The 18,973-nt window shown below is 58.6% G+C and overlaps 2 protein-coding genes across 4 annotated transcripts; one reads left to right on the forward strand and one right to left on the reverse strand.

Annotated features, from left to right (window-relative positions):
* Window positions 1-222: 222 nt before the first annotated feature.
* On the reverse strand, window positions 223-3,763 carry FDPS (farnesyl diphosphate synthase). Its single transcript, XM_065420315.1, has 9 exons — window positions 3,629-3,763; window positions 3,044-3,184; window positions 2,837-2,917; window positions 2,550-2,672; window positions 2,102-2,190; window positions 1,630-1,702; window positions 1,290-1,367; window positions 1,063-1,197; window positions 223-691 (listed from the first exon to the last, which is right to left on the reverse strand). The coding sequence occupies exons 1-9, from the start codon at window positions 3,761-3,763 to the stop codon at window positions 491-493; spliced, it is 1,056 nt and encodes a 351-aa protein (XP_065276387.1). The 3' UTR covers window positions 223-490.
* A 2,771-nt stretch (window positions 3,764-6,534) lies between these two features.
* On the forward strand, window positions 6,535-13,173 carry PKLR (pyruvate kinase L/R). 3 transcript variants are annotated; one of them, XM_065420046.1, is made up of 11 exons: window positions 6,535-6,602; window positions 7,800-7,982; window positions 8,482-8,573; window positions 9,014-9,145; window positions 9,493-9,679; window positions 9,930-10,200; window positions 10,898-11,048; window positions 11,309-11,461; window positions 11,741-11,907; window positions 12,460-12,641; window positions 12,924-13,173. In XM_065420046.1, the coding sequence occupies exons 2-11, from the start codon at window positions 7,829-7,831 to the stop codon at window positions 13,028-13,030; spliced, it is 1,596 nt and encodes a 531-aa protein (XP_065276118.1). In that variant the 5' UTR covers window positions 6,535-6,602; window positions 7,800-7,828; the 3' UTR covers window positions 13,031-13,173. The 3 variants fall into 3 exon arrangements, with proteins under 3 accessions (XP_065276118.1, XP_065276117.1, XP_065276119.1); XM_065420045.1 differs by having other exon boundaries at window positions 6,542-6,602; window positions 7,803-7,982; XM_065420047.1 differs by having other exon boundaries at window positions 6,542-6,602; window positions 7,803-7,982; window positions 12,975-13,173.
* The last annotated feature ends 5,800 nt before the right edge of the window (window positions 13,174-18,973 follow it).

The following is an 18,973-nucleotide window of genomic DNA, read 5'->3' on the forward strand; positions in this document are numbered from 1 at the left end:
GGCAGTTCCCCAGCTCATCTCTGGGCCAGCTGAGCTCGTTGGGACCAGATCCCATGTCCACCCCAGGCCAGATGGGCAGCAATACTGCTCACACCAGCTGAGCAGGGCACAGGTGTCACACTCCCCCCTCCCTTCCAGGCAGGCAGGTGTGTTGGTGAGAGAGGGAGAGGCTCTTGGGGCTGGGTGTGTCCCCATATTCACACAGGCAGCAGCTACAATAACTTATGTTTATTGATACAAATGCTTTGCATCTCTGCTATCACAGTTGATCTGTTACATGGACAGCAGGTTTCTGCCATACACTCCAAGAAGAGACCATATCAGACGCTGTACAGCTCACCATCCCCAATGGAATGGGCACAGGGGAGGGATCACCTTCCCCATAGCAGATGAGTTTGAAGAGTCAGCTCCCATGCCAGAAGCTGGGCCTCGTGGAAGGAGGCCTGTCAACGCCTTTCCTGTCAGAGCCCTGAGGAGCCAGCCCACGCTGTCATTTCTGACGCTTGTAGATCTTCTGGGCTAGGCCAAGGAAAATTGCTTTAGGGAGGCGGTTGGCATGTTTCTCAACCAGCTCCTCGAGGCGGCGGTAGCTGATTTCCTCACACTCCTGGTAGGCTGCCCTCATGCCCACAGTTTCATACAGCTCCTTCACCTTGGCCACCTTCTCCGGCTCTTTTTGCCCATAGTTTTCCTGGAAGCCAAGGAACAGGGTCAGACAAGGCCCAGCCCAGAATGGAGCTGCTGGCTGCCACAACCAGCTGCACCAGGAGCCATCATCTCCCCCCGTTCTGGGCTCTGCATCCTCCTGCCATAGGGCTCAGCACTCGATGTCACTAGACCCCCGACAGTTAGAGCCTAGCAGCCGTCAGGGTCTGCTGGCCAGACTGCTCATGCGTAGCGAGCTTTTCCAGATACACATTAGGTACAGAACTGTACCCCTTCTCCGCCAACAGGTTCACGCTAGGGGAACAAAGCTGGGGCCAAGCTGGCGCCTCAGGGTCAGGACTGTTTCCCACCTGTGCCAAGCTGCCTCCCCACCCTCTACCCAGCTGCTGATGTTACCTCCAGGAGCTGCCTCTGCTCTGGCGAAACACGGTGCAAGCACTCCACCACCAGCCAGCTGCACTTGTTGTCCTGGATGTCAGTGCCAAACTTACCCGTCAGGTTTGGATCCCCAAAGCAATCAAGGAAGTCGTCCTATGGGCAGAGAGCCAGTTACAGGCCTCCGCACTATGAGCTTCCCAGTCCCAGTGCCCAGGAACAGCCTGGGGCAGGGAGGAGTCTCCTACCTGGATCTGGAAGAACTCGCCCATCTCCAGCAAGATGGCTTTGGCGTTGGCATGTTCCTCCTCACTGTCAATGCCGGCCTGAGAGACGGGAGGGGCTGAGACACTTGCTGGCATGTTCCAGCACCTGCATCCCCCAGCCTGTTATATCCTTCCCCACCACCTTTCTTCCCTACCCCGCTTCACCTGATCCTCAGACACCAGCTCCCCTCCATCCCAGCCTCCCACCCCTTCCACACCCACACATCCCCACTCCCCTTGACATGGGACCCCCCAGCTCACATCCCATGGCCTCTCCATTGCTGCTTGAACCCACATAACCAGCAACTGGAGTTACACTCACCATGTACATAGCAGCTGCAACCGGCAGGTAGAAGGAATAGAAGGCAGTCTTGTATTTAACGATTGCCTTGTACCTGCCAGACAGTATCCACACTCAGTAACACTGGCCTCAGGTCAACTTAAGGCCCTGTATCTGGTCTGCGCAGACACTGGGGTCACTTCCTGTGGGAGAGGTCGGGTACAAGTCCTGCTCCGCAACAGGGGAATCAAGTGTCCCAGCTTGAGGAGACAGTGTGTCCCTTCTCCAGCTGGTTTGGAGGGATAAGTTGCTCCTGCAGGGCTGTCCCCAGAGCCCAGTGGGCCTGGGAGAGAGGTGAGCACCCCTCTCTGATCACTCCCAAGCTAGACAGAGGTGCCCAGCAGAACTCTGAAGTGACAGGACTATTTGAGAGTTAAGGTCACCTCTCAACCTAGAGAACGGAGGACTCCACTCCTCCCCCGCCGGGCAGGATTCTTCTGCCCCAGCACCTCACCTCTGCACAGTGAAACGACTAAGATCAACGTGGCCAGGTGGAGCGGTGATGAGGTCCAGTGCCTGTCCCAGCTCAGTCTCGTATGTGGTCTGGGGACAAGAGATGTTATGGACCCAACCCTACATGACAATGTTCACACTACCCTCGGAGAAGAGACCCAGGAGCCACCTACCCCAGGCAGCACATGGGGAGCCTGAGTGCCCACCCCCTCACCATCACTGAAGGGAGGGGCAGGAATTGCCATCTCACTGTCACTGCCCCACAGGCACTCCCCTCCAATGCTGTAGGGATGCAGCCCCAGAGCAATGCACAGGAAAGGCAGAGACTTTCCAAGAACAAAGCAGAGAGATTTGAACAAGGTCTGAAGTGCCTTTGAATGCAGTGAGGTGGGGGTGACCCAGGGATGGGAGGAGATGGGAGATCTTGGGGGCACAGGGACCAGCCCCACCTGCAGGAAGAGCTCAAGCAGGTGCACGTAGTAGGGCTGCCCTCGGCAGTATTTCTTCAGCAACTGGTAGATACAGGACTCGAGGAGGAAGGAATCATTCACAGCATCCAAACCAATTCCCTCCTGCAACAGAACAGGGACAAGTTACACCAGCAGGCCCAGCCACCCAGGCACCTCCACGCCCACTTTCTAGAGACTCCTCAACCTGTCCCCCAATACCCCAGGCATCTCACCCTCATTCCCACCCTCCCTAGTGCCCCCACTAAGACCCCGACAGCCTCTATTACCTTCTTATACCAGCAAGGTTGGCCACGTCGGGTGAGTGAGAAGTCCATGATGTCATCAGCCACCAGAAAAAAAGCTTGGACCTACAATAAAAGGAGTTATAAGATAAACTTGCACAAGGTCCCATTACAGAGCTTCTGCATCCCAAAATCCCACCTTGACACTGAGATATCACCCCAACAAGAGCCCGATTCAGAGCAAACACTAACCAGCTCGATGCACCAGCCAACGGTCAAGGCACATTGGAAGCTTTCTGGGTCCTGCTGCTCTGGCCCCACCAGCTCCCGGAAGGCAGCCAGGACTGTCAGGCCCCGGTTATACTTCCCACCTGGGGTGTTGTATTCCAGAATCTGGAGAGGACACAAGGGGAAAGGAAGCTGTGCAGTCATCCCAGGAGGGCCTCATCCCACAGCTCCCTGTCCATGGTGCAGAGAGGTACAAAGCCCACCTGCATTGTACGCACTGTGAGGAGGAGTCTTTCGCTGGTCCCAGGGGGATGAGGGCCCTGCCTTAGTATCACAGTACCGTCATACAATCAACAGCTAGGGACCTATCACCCTAGAGAGCAAGAGTGAACGGAACATAACTGGTCCAGTGAACCTGCAGGAAGCCTGAAACAATAGCTCGGGGAACGGGGCTGCCCCATTCATCGCAGCGAGACGTTCACTCTGAAGCCTACAGACGGCAGCTAGAAGTGCCAGCAATGTCACTGCTGGCAGAAGCACCCAGGTCCCATGCTCCCCCCAGCCATGCCCTGGCCCGGTAACCTCGAGCCCCCGCAGTCCCCGCCTCACCTCCTTCAGCCGGGCGACCGCGTCGCCCACCTCGGGGTGCTGGAGCCCATCTGCGGTGAGGTCCCGGAGCACCTGGGGGAAGAAGCCCACGAAGGCCGCCCTGTCCGCCGCTGCCCCAGCCCCAGCCCCGCTCATCGCGGTGCCTGCAACGGGAGAGTCACAACCGGGACCGCTCCTCGCCAGCCCGAAACCGACCTACCCCCACCCACCGCCGCTCGGAGAGGGACCCGCTGTGCCGCGCGGCACGCTGGGGCTTGTAGTTCTCGCGCTGTCAGAACCCCGCGGCGGCCAGCGCGGTTCCTCCGTCCACGGACTACAGTTCCCGGCATGCCTCGGGAAGGGGGCGGGGCCCCACGGCGGACCATGGCAGGCGGCAGCGCTCATTGGCCAGCTCCATCGTATGAGACGGGCTCGGGAACTCTGAGCAAGTAGGAAGGTGAAGGGGCGGGGCTACCCCTTATTGGGCCTTGTGTTTGGAGGAGGCTAGAGGAGGGTTATGGGCGGGAACCTGCAAATGTTAACCCTTTAGATTAGGGTGTGATGGGGAGGGGAAGGTGGCTGAGGGGAGGGGGGTTGGGGGTGATGGGGAAGGGGGCTGAGGGGAGGGGCCTGGTGTGAAGGGGAGGGGAAGGGGGGTGAGGGGAGGAGATTGGTGTGAAGGGGAGAGGAAGGGGGCTGAGGGGAGGGGGTTGGGGGTGATGGGGAGGGGAAGGGGACTGAGGGGAGGGGGGTGGGGCTGAGGGGAGGGGATTGGGTGTGATGGGGAGGGGAAGGGGGCTGAGGGGAGGGGGGTTGGGGGTGATGGGGAAGGGGGCTGAGGGAAGGGGACTGGTGTGAAGGGGAGGGGAGGAGATTGGTGTGAAGGGGAGAGGAAGGGGGCTGAGGGGAGGGGGTTGGGGGTGATGGGGAGGGGAAGGGGAAGGGGGCTGAGGGGAGGGGATTGGATGTGATGGGGAGGGGGGTTGGGTCTGATGACTGTAAGGAATTTGACCCTTAAGCATGGCAGGGGTTGGCAGCCTGTCTATACTAGGACTGAGATTCTGGGCTGCGCCTCCAGTAGGCACAGCCCAGGGGGTGGTGAAGGGCTAAAGTGTCTGTAAGGGATTCTGAGCTGCTCCAGGGGCTGAAGAGGCTCCCAGCCCCTAGGGAGTGCCAGACTCTTGTAAGCCCCTATAATCCTTCTCCTCTCCAGGCCTGATTGTCCAAGGGGAGCAGCAGTCACCTGCCTGGACAGGAAGCCAAAGCAAGGGTGTTGTGGCCCTCCCCTGGGAGCAGGAACAGGGAGATGGGAGAACCAGTTGACACCTGCCCAGAGGGGGATATGGGACCATGGGGCTCTTAGGACACATACCAGCATCGGGGGAGAGATGTGTGGTGCATGGGGCAGGGATTGGGGCTGGGAGTTGCTATAACTGGGACACCCCAGCATTGGGCTGAGCCAATAAATGGGGTTTGGGTTAACAGTTCAGGAAGAGAATGCCCGCAGCTGCCTTGGGTGGAAGTGGGACACCGCCTGGGCCAGGGAGCAGCAGGAAAGGTGGGGAGCCTTTTGACACAGCCCAGAAGCCTTCCTGACAGCGAGGCTGAGCCTTCAAGGGCATCATCTCCTTGACTCCGCGTTGCTGAGACGCTGGCTGACGGAGACCTGGCAGAGGTACCTCAGTCCTGCTGCCTCTGCAGATCCCCGGTGGCCCACAGAGCTACCAGCCCACGTGATGTGAAACCCCAGAGAACAGCTCCCAGGGCCAGAGAAACTGGGGACAGACTCTACCCAGCCCAGAAATGCAGGGCAGTTCCCTAAGACTGTATACCTTAGAACATTGTCCAGAGCCAAGGAGGAGTCAATTCCCAGCCAGACCCATCTCCCTGTCCAGAGGCGACGGGGATCTCAGGATTCCCTGACTGGATCCATCTCACTGTCTGGGAATTCTTTTTATTACTTGCCCTCAACTTCCTCTCTCCTGATTCCATCCCATTTCTGCCAGCTGTGACCCCTTGTAGCAGCCTACACTCCCATCATGCCCTCCTAGTATCTGTGGACCATGAGGCTGCCGCTCCCTTGAGCTGAGCTGCCCAGATCAGCCCCTTAATTCTCTCCCCATAAATTGGTCCCTCTGGTGCGTGCCCATTTGGCTGATAACCTGCCTGCTCCAGCGACTGACAAGCTATTTTGCTGTTTGCAGGGAGTTGGAGCTGGGTGTTCGGAGCGACGTGCCTGTGGGGGCCTGTGACAAGCTGAGGAATCCAGGCTCTGCCAGCCAGCACCATGCTGTCCCCAAAGAAAGGTCTGCTGTGCAACCTCAACCACATCCACCTGCAGCACATCTCCCTGGGGCTGCACCTCTCCCGTCGACCCGAGCTCCAGGAGGGCCCTGTCACGATGGCTCCGGGAGACCAGACAGGCTGCAGCGACTGCCAGGAGAACTGTGGTGCCCTGGAGGAAGTCGACGCCAACTCCAACAACACCTCCATGCAGTGCCGGTGCTGCAAGTCCCACCCGCAGCAGACCCCAACGCTGGATCTCCGGAACCAGCCTCTCCTGGAGGATTTCCCTTCCCTGCACATTGAGGAGGAGGTGGCTTCCCCTTCAGACCCGGCTTCCTCCTCTGTCAGCAGCTGCTCCGATTTCAGTTTGGATGACACGCCAGTCTCTGTTTACTGCAAGGCATTCCCCGGTGAAGAGGCCCTATCTCCGGACAATCAGCCAAACATCGTCCCCCTGGAGGATGCCCATGATGCTCCCTCAGTGACTGACAAGGGGCAACCGTCTGATGGGAGAGATGCTAACCTCAACCTCCAGGTACAAGAGCGACCAGACCCTGGGGCCTGGGACAGGGAGGAGGGAGGGGCTGAGAATGGGCGGCTCAAGAGGGGCTGGGAGAGAGTAAGGAAACGGCTTCCACTTCCTCTTTTTTCACTTGGGCGTCACCACAGAGCCGCTGAGAAGGAAACGCAGCAGCAAAACCTGAGCGAGGTGGGTGGCTCCCAGTTCACCGCAGGCAGCTCCCCCTCCTGTGCAGACTTGCCAGGGGGAGTGGGGAGCACAGACTGCAGTCCCTATCCTGGCAAGGGCCCTCACCCTTGCATCTCTCCTCCTGGGGACGGACCTTGGAGCTGGGGCCTGACTCTCCCACAATATAACTCCACTGGCTTCCCCAGGGCTATTCCCAGTCACCCCAAGCCTACTCCTCCTTCTCTAGGGTGGGGGGGCGTGTCTATTGGTCCTGAGGAGTGTCTGTGATGTTATAATGCCACAGGAGCATTAGTAATAACAGTGTCTGAGATGGAAATGCCAGGCCTTACCTGTCACCCCACAGCTAAGGACTGGCCCTGGGCCCTTCGTATTATCCCAGCTGGGGCAGACTCCCGTGTTCTCACTGAGACTGGAATGGGTGCAGCCTTTCTGTCCACACAGACTCCGGCTCTGCATCTTTCTGTCCTTGTGTGGCCGCAGATGGAGAGGAAGGTGTGGCAGGCAGATACTCGGGTGCCTAATGACAGATTTAAGGGTTTGGGTGGGAGTATCTGGCACTCACAGCTCAGGCCTCAGGGTCTGGATATTATCAAACTGACAGCAGCCCAAGCCCCTGTTCTATAGGGGTGTGCAGCTTGTATGGTGTCCCAGGTGGTGCTGCCATCTCCTGGGAAGGGTAATGGCCTCTCCTGTGCTGTCAGTCAGCTGCAGGGTCAGCCTGGGTCTGGTGAGTCTTTAACTGTTCATGCGACCTTTGGGCTGGGAGTGTCCATCCCAGAGACACATGTGACTGGAGGCTTTGAGCTAGAAGCTGGTGGGCAAGTGAGCCCCTGGGGATTCTGGAGCCACACCATGGAAGGTTAGTCTGGGCCCTGCTCAGCTGCTCCTTCACTGAGTCCTGGGAAGCGATCATCCAGGGGCTCCATTTAACAAGGTGTTAATTACCTGGGGAGACGGCCTGTCTCTGCAGTGAGTTCTAGCACTCAGGGAGCAGCAATGCTGTGAGCACTCTGATCATGAGGCACAGCAGTGATCACAGGGCACTTGTCAGGTGCCTTGATAAGGCTGTGCCACTTCCTGCTTGCCTCACCTGCATGGGAGAGACCCAGCCAAGCAGCCTGACCCAGTGCCTGGGTTAAGGGCCCCTGGGAGAGTGCCACTGGCAGGGTCCTAACACAGGAGATGTCCCTGTATCAGCAGGTGCTGAGTTGAGGCTGCTGGACAACATGGCCCAGCTCACCCAGGAGCTCGGCACGGCCTTCTTCCAGAGGCACCAGCTGACAGCGGCCATGGCCGACACTTTCCTGGAGCATCTCTGTTTGCTGGACATCGACTCTGAGCCCATCACCACCCGCAATACCGGCATCATCTGCACCATAGGTACCCACCCCCTCCCCCACATGGACTGCTGCAGCTAAACCTTGGGAGGGCTCACAGCAGCAGCTAACCCAGCGGGGGTGCTGGCTCCTCTAAGGCAGTGTTTCTCAACCTTTTCGATACCAGGGACTAGCTTGCTGCCTTCTTAAACTGTCTTAGGGAGATGTCAGGGACCAGTGCCGGTCCTCAGGCTGGTCATAGGGAACCATGGCTCTAAGGGACACTGGGTTTGGATAAGAGTGTGAGGGACCCGTCTAGTGGGAGCGAGGGGCACAGGTGAGTTCCTGGGGCGTAAGAACAAGATGTGAGGCACCTGCTGGGGAGGGGAGTCCATGAGGTGGGTTGGGAGGCACCTGCAGGGTGGGAAGGGAATGGATTTGGGGGGAGGCACCTGCCAGGGAGGGGTGTCTGTGGGGTGGGGGAGAGGCACCTCCTGGGGAGGGGGTGGGATGGGAGGCACCTGCCCATCAGCAGTACTCACCTGAGCCCCATGCTGTTGCAGGTCCTGCCTCCCGCTCTGTGGAGATGCTGAGGGAGATGATTAAGGCTGGGATGAACATTGCACGCCTGAACTTCTCGCATGGCTCACATGAGGTACGGGAGGAGGCACATCACACCAGGAACCCCCAGTCTCTCAGGATGGTGGAGGGATTCTGGTAGTGCAATTAGGGAATATCCTGCCCACTGGAGACAGCTGGGGAGCAATCCTGCCCTGTGATTGGCTGACAGTCCTGTCTGGTGAGGCTGGAAGGAGGAAGATTCCTCATTCTGGGGCCCTGGGGGAAGGAGCTGGGATCTGAAATGATTCCTGCAGACTTGGAGGCAGACCCAGGATGGGGCCCACCCTGGGGATAGAGTCCCAGAGGCAGAGCACAGAGACCCTGGGGATAAGGGAGGGGCAGGGCAGGGTCCCAGGATGGGTAAGGATAGTGGCGAAGGTGCAGAGCCCCAGGGTGGGGCAGGGTCCCTGGGGACAAGGCACAGGGCCTTTGAATGGTGCCTGCCCTGAAGACCCAGCCCTTCTTTTCCAACAGTATCATGCCGGATCCATTGAAAACATCCGGGAGGCAACTGAGAGCTTCACTTCCAACCCCCTTTTCAACCGCCCTGTGGCCATCGCCCTGGACACCAAGGGGCCGGAAATCCGCACGGGCCTGGTGAAAGCAGTGAGTATGGCAAGATCAGCAGCAAAAAGGTGGGGTCTGCCCAGCTCTGCTGCAGAGAGTGTCATTGGAGGGGTCAGTGAGCTGGGCATGGGGGCAGTGGATGCTGGGGGGAGTAGGTGTGGGGGCGTGTCTGCCCAGCTCTGCAGCAGAAAGTGTCATTGGAGGGGTCAGTGAGCTGGGCATGGGACAGTGGGTGCTGGGCATGGGGGAGCGTTGTCAGAAGGCTTGGGAAGGTGACTGTGGAGGCTGGTGCATCGCGGACTGGGCTGCGGTGAGCAGAGCTGGTCTGGTTGGATTAGGGCAGACCAGGCTGTGATGGAGCCCCAATTCCATCTGTGCTGCTGCAGGGAGAGAACATGGAGGTGGAGCTAGTGAAGGGTTCCCGGGTGACGGTCACCACTGACGATGCCTTCAAGGAGTGCTGCGACCAGGCCACCATCTGGGTGGATTACAAGAACCTCCCCAACGTTGTCAAGGTCGGTGGGAAGATCTTTGTGGATGATGGGCTCATCTCCCTGCTGGTCAAGGAAATCAGTACGTCCCCCCCACTCTGTAGGGCTCTGCACTGGCTCCCAGCCCACGCTCCTGGAGTGTCTGCACTGCTCCTTGTTGCCTCCCATGTCTGTGCTGCCCCCCGCCTAAGTCGCCTGTCCCCTTTCCATGTGATTCCCTCACCCCTGCCCCCTGCTGCCCCCTTGAGCTTCCATGCTGCCCCCTCTGTGCCTCATGCTACTCCCTTGGGCAGGGTGTCTCAGCCTGACCCTGCCGCTCTCTCCCTGGCCAGGTGCTGACAGCTGCATAACAGAGGTGGAAAATGGGGGGATGCTGTGTAGCCGCAAGGGGGTCAACCTGCCAGGGGCAGAGGTTGACCTCCCAGCTGTGTCCGAGCGGGACATCCGTGACCTGCACTTCGGGCTGCAGCATGGCGTGGACATGATCTTCGCCTCCTTCATCCGCAAAGCTGCAGATGTGGCCGCCATCCGGGACGTGCTGGGCGAGCGCGGCCGCGCTATCAAGATCATCAGCAAGATCGAGAACCACGAGGGTGTCAGAAAGTAACTGTCTCATCTGCCCTTCTGCCCCACCGAGTACTCCCCCTCCCAGTGTCCATCTGTCCCCTGTCCATCTGTTCCTATGTCCTACTGAGCACTTGGCCACCCCATGTCCATCTCCCAGTCCCGCTGCATCCATCCGTTCCTGTGCTCCAATGAGCACCCACCCCCACCATGTCCATTGTGTCTGTCTGCCCCACATGTCCATCTCTGCCCTGCGTCCGTCTGTCCCTCTGCCCCACCAAGCACCTGCCCCCTCATGTCCATCTCTGCCCTGCGTCTGTCTGTCCCTCTGCCCCACTGATCGCCCTCAGCTACACACTGCACTGAGTGATCTGCCCCGTTGTCTGTGTATCTCTGCGTTCCCAGTACCTGGTGTCCAGCTGCCTCCCACCCATCCCCTACAGGTGAGTTGCACACAGCTGGGTGCAGTCCCAGGAATCGGGCACTCCGGAACACTGCCCTATCTGTCCATCTGTAAAATCGGCCATGGGAAAGAGAAACTCTTACTTGTGCCCTCCTCTTGCCCAGAGCTCCCGACTCGCCTTTCTGCACACTAACCGCTCGACTCACTGGTTCTGTTAACACCCTCTGCAGCAGTGCAGTATCCCCTGGGAGCTGGCTGGGGTGGTGGACACCAGCGCCAGGTTTCTTCTGGGCCCTGCCCATAGCACTGAGCCTGGCTCTGTCCTGGCTGCAGGTTCGATGAGATCCTGGAAGCCAGTGATGGAATAATGGTGGCTCGTGGGGACCTGGGCATCGAAATCCCAGCGGAGAAAGTCTTCCTGGCTCAGAAGATGATGATTGGCCGCTGCAACCGTGCCGGGAAGCCTGTGATCTGTGCTACGCAGGTGAGCCTGGTCCCCTGAGCAGCATGAGCCGACCTGGACAGACCCAATCCCGCTGTGCCCAGCTGGGGACTCCAGATCCTGCCCCACCAGGTCTGGGGCACTAGGCAAAACCCCCAACCCCTATATCTGCCTGGGAGCCCTGGGGACAGGGCTCCACCTGGGAATGCTGGGTGAAGTGCTGGTCTGGCGCTAGCAATGAGGATCAGGCCACATCATCATGTGAAACATGTCCCTGACATCTCCCTCCCTTTCCCTCACAGATGCTGGAGAGCATGATCAAGAAGCCCCGTCCCACCCGGGCAGAGAGCAGCGACGTGGCCAATGCTGTGCTGGACGGAGCTGACTGCATCATGTTGTCAGGAGAAACAGCCAAGGGGGCCTACCCCGTGGAAGCTGTGCGCATGCAGCATGCGGTGCGTACCCTGGAGAGACATAAGAGCACTTCAGCCTGGCCTCTCCCAGCAGGAGGTGCTATGGAGAGCGGAGTGGGGGTGCTGTCTATGGGAGGAGCTCTCTGCTACTCCAGCATGCGCCTCTCCCACCAGGGGGCGCTATGGGAGTGGGGTGGGAGTGTGGCTTTGGCGGGAGCTGCCAGCTCATGGCTCAGTCTCCCCCAGCAGGGCATGCTGTAGGGAGGGTGGGGCGTGTAGGCTGTAGTGAGCTCATTCACCAGCTGCTTGGTCTCTCTGCAGATTGCCAGAGAGGCTGAGGCCGCCATCTATAACCAGCAGCTGTTTGAGGAGTTGCGCAAGGTGACCCCTCTGAGCCAGGACCCCACTGAGGTGACAGCCATTGGGGCCGTGGAGGCGTCCTTCAAGTGCTGCGCTGCGGCCATCATTGTGCTGACCACTTCGGGCAGGTAAGAGGTGAAGGGCTGGGCCTCCTGGGATGGGGGCTGTGCTCTTGGAGAGAGCGTGGAGCCAGTCTCCTGTGTGGAAGCTGTACCCTTCAGGGTGCCCAGGGGAGGGGGCAGCACAGAGGAGGAGACCAGTGAGTTGGAACCTTCCCCATGGAACATTGTGTATCACTAACCCCTGGCCTGTTTAGCGCCCTTTCTGCAGGGAGCTCACAGGGCTTCCAGATCTCACAGACCTCAATGGAGACAGGGCTATCCCCATTGCATGGATGGGAAACTGAAGCACAGAAAGGGGAAAGGACTTGAGGTCCTTGTAAGTGATAGCCAGGGATAGAATCCAGGAGTCCTGACTCCTAGTCCTCTTGCATACCCTTACCACTAGGCCCCCCCCAGGCTCTGGAGGGAACCCAGGAGTCCCGATTCACAGCCCCCCTGCTCTAACCACTAGACTGCACCCCCAATCTGAAATCCAGTCCACACACCAGGCTGAATCCAGGGAACGAATATGGGAATTGGAGCTGTTTTACTCCTTTTACCCTCCTGCGTTTCTCACAGGTCTGCACAGCTGATCTCCCGCTACCGGCCTCGTGCCCTCATCATTGCCGTGACACGGAACGAGCAGGTGGCACGCCAGGTGCACCTGTGCCGGGGCGTCTTCCCTGTGCTTTATCGGGGGGCACAGCAGAAGGTGTGGGCAGATGATGTGGATCGCAGAGTGCAGTTCAGCATAGAGATGGGTAAATGTGACCCTCCCCACAACACCTGCCTGGCTCAGCCAGCTCCCCTCTACTCCATGCCTGGCACGGTCTCTCCCCCCCTCTCCCCCAGTGCCTAGTCCCAACCACTCCACCCAGCCCCCAGCAATTCCCTCCCCACGCCATCTGTCTGGCCCAGCCAGCTCCCCATCCCCCTGCTGCTCCATGGGGACCCTGCCAGGGCCACCTTGCCCCCGCTGCTCCTGCCTGACCTTTCCCCAGCCTGCTGTCCCCTCACTCACCAGCTCCTTCTCCCCCCCCCAGGGAGGGTGCGTGGATTCCTGCGGTCCAATGATGTCGTCATTATCGTGACAGGCTGGAGACCTGGCGCCGGCTACACCAACATCATGCAGGTGGTGAAGGTGCCGTGAAAAGCTGCTGGGAGAGAGGGGCTGGGGCAGATGCTTCCATCTCCCACACTGGGAGCTCCCTGCTCCTGCCTCTTCACTCCATGCTGTGGCCCTGTCTGTACCACACAGCTTCCAGGCTTCAGCCAGTAAACATTCCCACCCAAGACTGCTTCCCTGGCATTACTGAACCGGCCACCCAGGGGCTCTGTGGATACAGCACCAGCATCACCACAGGGACCGACCCAGACCCAGAGGGAAATGCGGGAGGAAGGTCCCAGACTCCTCAACACAACACCTCCCCACCTCCCCCCCCCCACACACACACCTTTGTCCTCCCAGCCAGGATTCTGCCGCTGCCCCAGGGAGGCCAAGCCAGGAGCTGTTATGGCCCCTGGACCCCTTGGCAGCATGGGGGACCCTGGGTGGGGTGGAAAGGTGGCAGCTGGAGTGAGGATGATGAACACAAAGGCATGGGAGCGGGTAGGGTGTTGGCACCGGGGCCATTGGGGCTGGGGACAGAAGCACGGGGCAGGGACAATTAGAACTCAGTCACACAGTGGTGTGGTGGATGGAGAAGTTGGCAGGGCAGTACAGAGCACCGTCGAGGGCAGGGGCATGCCGATCCTGTGCTTCACCAGCTGAGGAGCTCCTACCCCAGGGTTGGAGTTGCCCTGGGCTGAGACCTCAGGCCTACATCTCCCCAGCTCTGACTCTGGGGAAGTTATCAGAACTAGCTCCTTCCTCCCAGACCTGCTGGAAGGAGCTTGTCCTAGCAGCTGTGTCAGGCTCTGGATCATTGGTGCTGCCAGGGCCCTGCAGCATGTTCAGGTGCCTGCCCTTGGGGGCTTCCCATGTGGCCAGGATCCCGCTGGAATGTGGGGAGGGGGCTAACACAGGGGCAGAGGAAGTAAAGATGCTCCCCTGGCCCTGCTTCCAAGCAGCCAGAAACCTTCTCTCAGGACCTCCCTCTGATGCAGGTTCCCCAGGGCCAGCTCTAGCTTCTGTGATGGGGGTGGGGCTGATGCTGGAGGTTTTTCCCTCTCTGGGATCAGGGAGCAGCTGGGCTGGTGCTGTAGGCCCCCCCCCCCCAGGTCACTCACCCCATGCGTTTCTGCTCGTGCCCATGTGCTGATTGGCAGTCTCCCTGTTATCTGCCATGATCCGTTAATCTCCAACTAAACTCACTTTAATCAATTTCTGCCCAACTCCCTGTAATCCCTTTTACCAACTGCTGCTGCTCCCAGAGCACTGGGACCCTAAAGCTAAATCCCCCCAATCCTACTTCTCCATGGCCATCGCAGTGCCGGAGCCTAATGGCCATGGAAGGTGCCTGGCTCCCAAGGGACAAGCTGATGGGACAGAGTCCCTGCTAATCACCTCAAACCCAGCCCCCTTGAGGCTGCATCTAACACACCCCAGGACCAGGCTTTGTGGGAGAGCATTGCAGGAGGGGGAGTTCGGCTGCTTGCTCCTCTGGGCTACAGGGATTTGGGCTGGGCCTAGCTACGCTACTCTCTTCTCTGGACTGGGGCAGACAGGGTCTGCCCCGGAGCTGCGCTCTCTTTACAGCCACAGGGCAGGCCAGGGGCTGGAATTAGCCTGAGCTCTGCTCTGTGGGGCTTGACCCTGCCACCCAGGCAGATGGAGATGGGGGATAAATCTCAGCTCTCCCAGCACCCGGGCCATAGGGGCAGAAATGACATTTCCGAGCAAATGCTCTTTTCCCTTCTTGCGGCCTCAGTGCATGCGAGAAAACAGCCTGGACAGGGCCCTGCTGGGCCCCAAGGACCTGCACCCACAAAGCTGATCTGTGCAGGGGGGGCTGTGTAATTTCCCACCTTCTTATGGGACCCAAAGGGTTAACTGTGATGTGGTTACTCATAGTCTTCTCTGGGGGGAGCCCCCTCTGGAAGGAGCAAAGCCCAGGAGAACAGGCCTGCCCAAGCCCCAGGGGCCAGGCTAGGTAGAACCTGTTCCAATTTCTATACAATGGCCCAGCCCCGGGGCTCCCAGCAGATGTCCCCTGCACCCCCCCTTTCCTTGGGCGCATGGGTGAGGGAGCAGAAGGGCCCTGGTGTAAGGTGTGTGGCTGAGCTTCAGGCCCGTGAGAGCCAGGCCCTGACATGCGCCTTACTCCAGAGGGATTCCCAGCGAGGGGGTCCTCTCCCTGGCGGCTGTCAGCACCGCTACCATCGTCCAGACAAACAGCTGGTAGGCTGCACCGCCGCACCTGGCATTCCCAAACGGGGACCCTGGAACGCAGGGAGCTCAAGGCCCAGAGTCAGCATAATCTGAACTAATCAAATTAACGAGAAACCAGCTAATCGGGGCTGAGCTCCTCCTGGGTCATGGAGCCTAATTTCTGCATAATGAGGGGCTGCTGCTAGTGCCACCAGTGAGCAAATGTCCTGGGGACAGACATGGGCTCCTGCTGCACAGCTCCCCCTTTCCCCCCCCCGGGGGGGGGGGGCAGACAGACACTGCTGTGCCTATGCGGCAGTACTGGGAGTCCCAGCGGGGTATGGCCAGGGGCCAGCTCACAGTGCTGGGGGCCTAACTGGGGACTGACAGGGCACTGCTGCAGGGAAGCTTGCAGCACTGGGCACTGCTGGGGAAAGCGTGCAGCACTGGCATTCAGCTGGGCACTACTTTGAGGTCACTCCCTCTGCTTTGCCCCATCTTGGACTGGCTAGTGGGCTACTGTAAGACTGCAGCAGCTGCCTGTGGATGGGGTCAGATCGATGCCCCAGGGCAGGGCTGGTGGGACTTGCTTTGGGCTTGCTCTGAGGGGATGGTTTCGCCTGGGTGCTGCACACACCACAGAGGGTTCTGCTCCCTGTAGAAATGTTCGTTGGCTACAGGGGCGCTTGGATCCCCAGCACCAACCCATCATGCCCTGTGTGACCTTGATTTAATCTACTTAATGCCTAAAGTTCAAGCTGCAATCAGGCAAGATCCCCCCCCGGCCCCAGTTAATAAATGGAAGAAAAACTCTAAAGATTAAATACTAATCCCCAAATAAAGGGGGGGGGGTGTCCCTGCTGCTGCCGTGCAGCCAGGCTTTGCTGCCTGTTGCGGAGTGGGTGCTGTGGGGGTGGGGGTACAATGCTGCCACACCCTCCTCTTGGCTTCTGAGATGGAAGTGAGGGCCAAGTGCAAACTGCAGACTCAGTACCTATCCTTGCTTTTAAACTCCACCACAGCCTTGCCCCAGTCAAGCCACCCCCTCCCCCAGCTCCCTGTGTTCAGCTAACATTGGCCGCCTCCTCTCTGTGCGGTGAGAGCCTTCTCTGCAGTGCCTCCTGTCTAGAACAACTGTGCTGGCCCATCAAGCCCCCAGTGAAATCTCAGGGAGAGCCCAGTCTCTGCCCCCGTCTCTCTTTTTGGCCTTGCCTGCCCTCTGCTGCACAGCTTCCTGGCTCCAATGAGGGCTCGGGTGATACAGTTTTTCCCCCACGCCCATGTACAATCCCCTCCCAAGAGCTAGATTTGGATTTGCATGGGCCATTGGTCTAGGGAAGCAGCATTGTCCTGTTTTGTTGCAGTCTCTGGACAAGCCCAGGCACCATTACAATTTCATCAGGGTTGAAGGGCTTTGAGAATTACCCTTAACTGTCCCAAAGAGCAAGGCAGACCCTGTACTGCCAGCACCAAGGTGCCTGCCCAGGCATCACCTGAGCCAAGGGCACCAGGGGGGGGCTGCCTTCTCTCTGCCTCAGTGTCACTAATAGGCACCATGACCAAAGAAGCCACTGGCAGGAGGACATCTAGAGCTGACTGCTGAAAAGCAGGGGCTAGGGGCTTCTCTAACCCCAGTAGCAGGTGATGGGGTGGGCAGCATTTCACTGAGCTGCAGCTGCTTCATTGACAGAGGTGCAGTTAGATGCCAGCTTGGAGTCGCTCTTTATTATTTAAATCTGTTATGTACAACGACCAAAAATTAAAAAACGCTTTTAAAGTCTCTGCAATATGAAAACTACAAGCTCTGTACATCGACTGCTGTGAGTGCAAGAGTGAAGGATCATGGTCTTTGGTGACTAGACTCGCACACACACACAGAGGGTGCTTCTACTGTGGCCTCTCCCCCGTTGCTAATATGGCTGGAAGTGACAGCCTCTCTCTAGGGCAGGAGCTATGTCCTGCTGCATCTAGCGCCCCGCCCTCCCAACCTCCTTGGGGTGACACAAACAGACACGGCTGCCGTGTTTGTAACCCTGCTTAGAACAAGGCTGGGCAGCACCGTGGTACTGTGCTGGGGGTTACCCAGAGCACCGTGAATGCTGGCACTCTCAGCAGCAAGGCTGCCCAGGGTTAGCAATGACGGGCAACCTGCAGGGGAAGAGCCGCGGGGTGACACAGCTGCAGAGAGTATGGTTTCCTTTCTGGAAAGACCAGAAAGGTTCCAGACGCTGTGGAAGGAGGGCCACGGCTCTGCGGTTGCCGCCTGGGCCAGCCCACACCTTGGCACTTTTCCTCTCAATGGAATCCTACCACAATTGCTACAAATGTCTCTACGTTACGTAGTGTAAACAAGAAGATCCTGGAATGTTTGAATCTAAGCGACCTGACTGCAGGCCCCTCCCAGAGGAGCTGCTGGGACAGACACACGGGGCCAAGTGGAATGGGGGGAGGCAGGGACAGAGGGAAAGGACACTCAAGTCCATGAGAAGGCAGTGCTGAATACTCCCTCCAATACAGGCATCAAAGTGATTCCCACTGGACCAAACTCTGCCAAGGGCTGAGCTCGCCCTCCTCGTCCTGCAGTGAAGACTCTGGTCCCAACATCCCAAAATACGAATGAAGAGAAGAACTAAACAACTTACCTTTAAGAAGTATTGTACGAAAAGAACCCCTAGCCCAACACTGTGCCTAGCCATGGCTGGGCCTATCACCTCTAGCACAGGTACCTACAGGGCTGAGCTCCATATTGCTGACACTGTCAGTGCTCCCAGAGCAGGGACTACAAGATACGATTTTCCTGACTCTGGTAGTGGAAAGAAGAAGCTATACAGCACAGCGGAGTTGGGGGGGGGGGCACTACTCTAACCCGAATCAGTAACACGTTTGGACCCAAAAGCAACACCGTAAGCAGAATTCAGCTGCTTAGCAGAGCCACGACTCGCACACACATTGCTAACTACTGGTTCCTGGAGAGGGGCAGCTCGGGCTGAGCCGGGAGACGCCCCGGAAATCCCAACCCTTCTGTACAGAGACGCAGAATCCTCCCCCTGGGGAGGCTACAAGTGCAGGAAGCAACATTGCTTCGAGCTGAGATCCAGGCAGTGATTGGGGCGTGACTGACAGGCATGGGGTGGGGGGACGTGAGCATCTCCTCTGCAATCTTCCTGGAGTCACTTTAATGCTGATGAAGAGCATCTTGGACTGACTTCAAGAAACTGGGGCTGGGTCTTTAGCAAGACTTGACCATGGACAGGGGGTGGGGACCAACCCTTCCCGACACCCAACTCCCTGGGACAGTGCTGCTCACTCAGACTAACCCCAGGCAATGGGCACCAGCCTGCAAGGTAAGAAGAGAGAAACCCCCTGGCCCAGCTCTCAAAGACCCTCCTGGGGTGCAGGAGCTAGCAGTCGAGAGCAGAGGTAGCAAAACTCTTTCCAAGTCCCTTCCCACAAGAGGGGAGCAGGAAACCGTCTGGTCTGCCAAGAACACGCTCAGTGAGAATTGCACATCTCGGGGTGACGCTGAGAGCCCTGAACTGCAGCCCCTGTGCTCCCTGACTCAATACAGTGTAGGGGACAAGACCCAGCTAAGGAGGCCCTTCAGTCAGGTCTCTGGGTCTGGCTGCCCCAAGGCTCCCAGAACATCCATCAGAGCCTGTCTCATAGGAACGCACATCACCTTTGGCCTCCCAGCACAGGCCCTGGGGGACCTCAGGACATTTCTATTCAGCTTTTGTATTTCCAGGCCTGGCTCTTTGCACCAAGGGGAGTTGATTAATCGTC

The sequence above is a fragment of the Emys orbicularis genome, chromosome 20 (genome assembly GCF_028017835.1).
Source record: "Emys orbicularis isolate rEmyOrb1 chromosome 20, rEmyOrb1.hap1, whole genome shotgun sequence".
NCBI classification, from domain to species: Eukaryota; Metazoa; Chordata; order Testudines; family Emydidae; genus Emys; species Emys orbicularis.